This window comes from Dendroctonus ponderosae, unplaced genomic scaffold (assembly GCF_020466585.1).
Source record: "Dendroctonus ponderosae isolate FM_Combo_2020 unplaced genomic scaffold, Dpon_F_20191213v2 Dpon_F_20191213_4, whole genome shotgun sequence".
In the NCBI taxonomy this organism is placed as follows: domain Eukaryota; kingdom Metazoa; phylum Arthropoda; class Insecta; order Coleoptera; family Curculionidae; genus Dendroctonus; species Dendroctonus ponderosae.
In genome coordinates this window covers 7,858,285-7,861,254 of record NW_026018611.1, presented here as the reverse complement: position 1 = coordinate 7,861,254, position 2,970 = coordinate 7,858,285, and the positions used below count along the sequence as shown (strand labels likewise).

General features: G+C 33.3%; 1 protein-coding gene across 1 annotated transcript; it reads left to right on the top strand.

Moving 5' to 3' along the window:
* Nucleotides 1-303: 303 nt before the first annotated feature.
* On the top strand, nt 304-2,742 carry LOC109536996 (trypsin-1). The gene is made up of 6 exons (XM_019903497.2): nt 304-389; nt 671-851; nt 1,375-1,569; nt 1,974-2,086; nt 2,189-2,340; nt 2,452-2,742. The coding sequence occupies exons 1-6, from the start codon at nt 326-328 to the stop codon at nt 2,614-2,616; spliced, it is 870 nt and encodes a 289-aa protein (XP_019759056.1). The 5' UTR covers nt 304-325; the 3' UTR covers nt 2,617-2,742.
* Nucleotides 2,743-2,970: the final 228 nt, after the last annotated feature.

Below are 2,970 nucleotides of genomic sequence, written 5' to 3'. Positions count from 1 at the left end.
TGGCAAAGAAGCAAGGTTGACCAGGGAAATTTGTACAGTGGTAACATTGAATTAATACAGAATTTAAATACAGTTTGATGAGCGACGAATTTGAATATTTCACCCTTGAGGTGCATTTGCGATCATGGAAGGGTGTCCCTACTATCCGAAACCGGAAGACGCAATTTATTGTATATATTGGTGAATTTTTAACGGATTATCATTCGTACTCCTGGCAGGTTTTCTGAAAGACTAAACAGGCCTATTTGGAAAACTTGATTAATATAGGAGTAGGATCACAAGATTTTTTTACTCTCTAGTCGATTGCAATCAGATTAAATTAAAAATGCAAGTGTTCCTAATGGTTTTAGTAAATGTCATAATAGCAAGTGCCCAAGCTCTAAATAATTGTAAGTATTTTATATGTATAATTTTTGTATATTGGAAGCCTAGTTATTTTTGCAAACGTAGGATATTTTCTTGATTGTTGATAAAAGACATTAATAACTATCTTAAAAATATAAGTCTGATATATAAAAACATGAACGGTATGGAAGAAAATATTTGTTTCAAATTTACCATAAGGCACGACTAACGGAGAATTAATCTGCAACAAAAAGTTTAATCATTAAACATGCTTTTGCAATTATTTAAAATAAAAACGAACAATTTAAATATGTTATATCCTAAGTCGCAGACATCAATTGTGGACAACGACCAAACCAGCGAAAAGCTAAAATAGTGGGAGGACAAGAAGCTGCTAAATCCGAGTTTCCCTGGTTGGTTTCCATTACGCGTAGAGGAAATCATTTTTGCGGTGGAACACTAATTAGTAAAAACTACGTTATGACAGCTGCTCATTGCTTATGCACGTAAGTTCTAATTACAATACATTAAGTGTGTTAATTCAGAATATTTTAAAAATTACTTGATAACACCGAAATATGAAGCCGGTACTGACCTACACCAATATTAAACAGCATAAGTTGTGAAATACTTGCAAAGCCTTGGGTGAGACGAAGCAAACATTTAGTAACAGAAGCGCATAAATGCTTCTTCAATTTTGGAGACACTTTATTACCAATAATTGAAAATATAAAGTAAGACCTCTCTTGAACCTCGCAAGCAAATATCACATAAATATTCATTGACAATACACACAGGTATAACATTGATATTACACTTGAACTTTAATTATCGGAATTGAACAAGCATTGTTTGATCGGCGCCCGCATATAAAATCCACTTCCCGTAGATGTGAATATCATGTAAACTATAAGAAAAGGGAAATATTTGCTATTACCGATTTTTCAATTGTCGCTTATAGAATATCGTAAAAAACTCAATAAATATTATAAAAGTGCAAACATATACTTACAAAATAACTCATTGCAGTGGAAGTGGTAATGATCACCTGCAGGCCAGAAGTATAAAAGTTACAATATCCCAACACGATTTAAATAAAGACGATTCGGAAAAGTTTGAAACGACACTAAAATCTGTCATCGTGCACCCTGGATATTTGTGCAATAAAGTAAAGAACGATATAGCAATTTTGGAGCTGGAAACGGCGATTAGATGGACCGAAAGGTAGGCACTCATGTTCAGTCTAAAGCTCAGAAAAATAATATGAACTTAAAAAAATAATAAATAAAGTAATGTTGCTAAAATTGTGTAAACTGCATAAAACATCTGCAACAAATTATGATATTGAAACAAAAGCAGTAAATATGTCAGATATTGCACTTCCAACATTCACTTCCCATCTAGTTCATGGGCTAATTGGAAATGAATAATGTTCTGCAAAAAGTATCTACATATTAAATTATTAATTAACGTGGTTTTAGTGCAAATTAAAAACTGTTTAATAGTGGTATTCCCTTTCTAAGCAATAAATTACGCACATCTCTTATGTAATGAATAATTCAAACGATTATCTAATACAACGTATTTTCGAATTGGAAATAACGACCCTTTTAAATTGAAACTTTTAGCGTTACTCCAGCATGTCTGCCAGCTGAAAACGAAGAGAAATCTTACTCAGGATTCCATAACATTCTCGCTACTGTAGCTGGATGGGGCTGGACTAGTGAGGAAAGAGGAAAAGGTAAAAGTTAGTGATATTTAAAGTTTCAACTAGTTTATTAGAGGAAATTAAAATAAAACCCTGGTTTTTCATTTGCTCTATGTCATTACTATTGGCTATTAGGTGGACGAGCAACAATTCTGCAGAAAGCAAAAGTGCAAGTTATCGAAACCCAAAAATGCAGAGAATGGTATAAGGCACAAGGCAAAAAAACTAAAATCCAGGAATCTCAAATTTGCGCCGGACATGAACAGGGTGGCATTGACGCTTGTTGGGTAAGTATATCACTTACTAACACTGAAAAGTATCCAGCTCAGCAATGCAAGTCAAACAGTTCATTGGAACAATCGTAATAATTAAAATATTTAAAAAAAAATATCCTCTAGGCTGATAGCGGTGGTCCATTGATGGTGGAAACCGAATCTCAAAATCAGATGATGGTAGTTGGAGTTGTATCAACCGGAATTGGTTGTGCCAGACCATATTTACCAGGAATATATACTAGAGTGTCGGAATTTATACCATGGATTCGAGGAGTTGTTAAAAAGTGAGCTTCAAGAATCGAGTAGCTAATTATGGAGACCTAGACTGATATTTAATGCAAAAAAGTATTTATTGTTATTACTTACTGGCTAAATAGTTATTATATACAAGTTAAATAAAGTAATTATTGTAGACAAAGTTGTGGAAGTTACCTCTTCCTGTCCATGAATGCCCTGACATGTTACACAACCACATACAATACATTTATTTGATGATATAAAACAGAAAATCTTGATACAATTAACCATGATGGAACCATGAACTATATTTTTAGCGTTTTGTCACGACTTGCAAATGTAGTAATAATGGCTTTATCGCAGATGCACTTTCCTTTTAGGAATAGTTACGCACTTGAATGTATG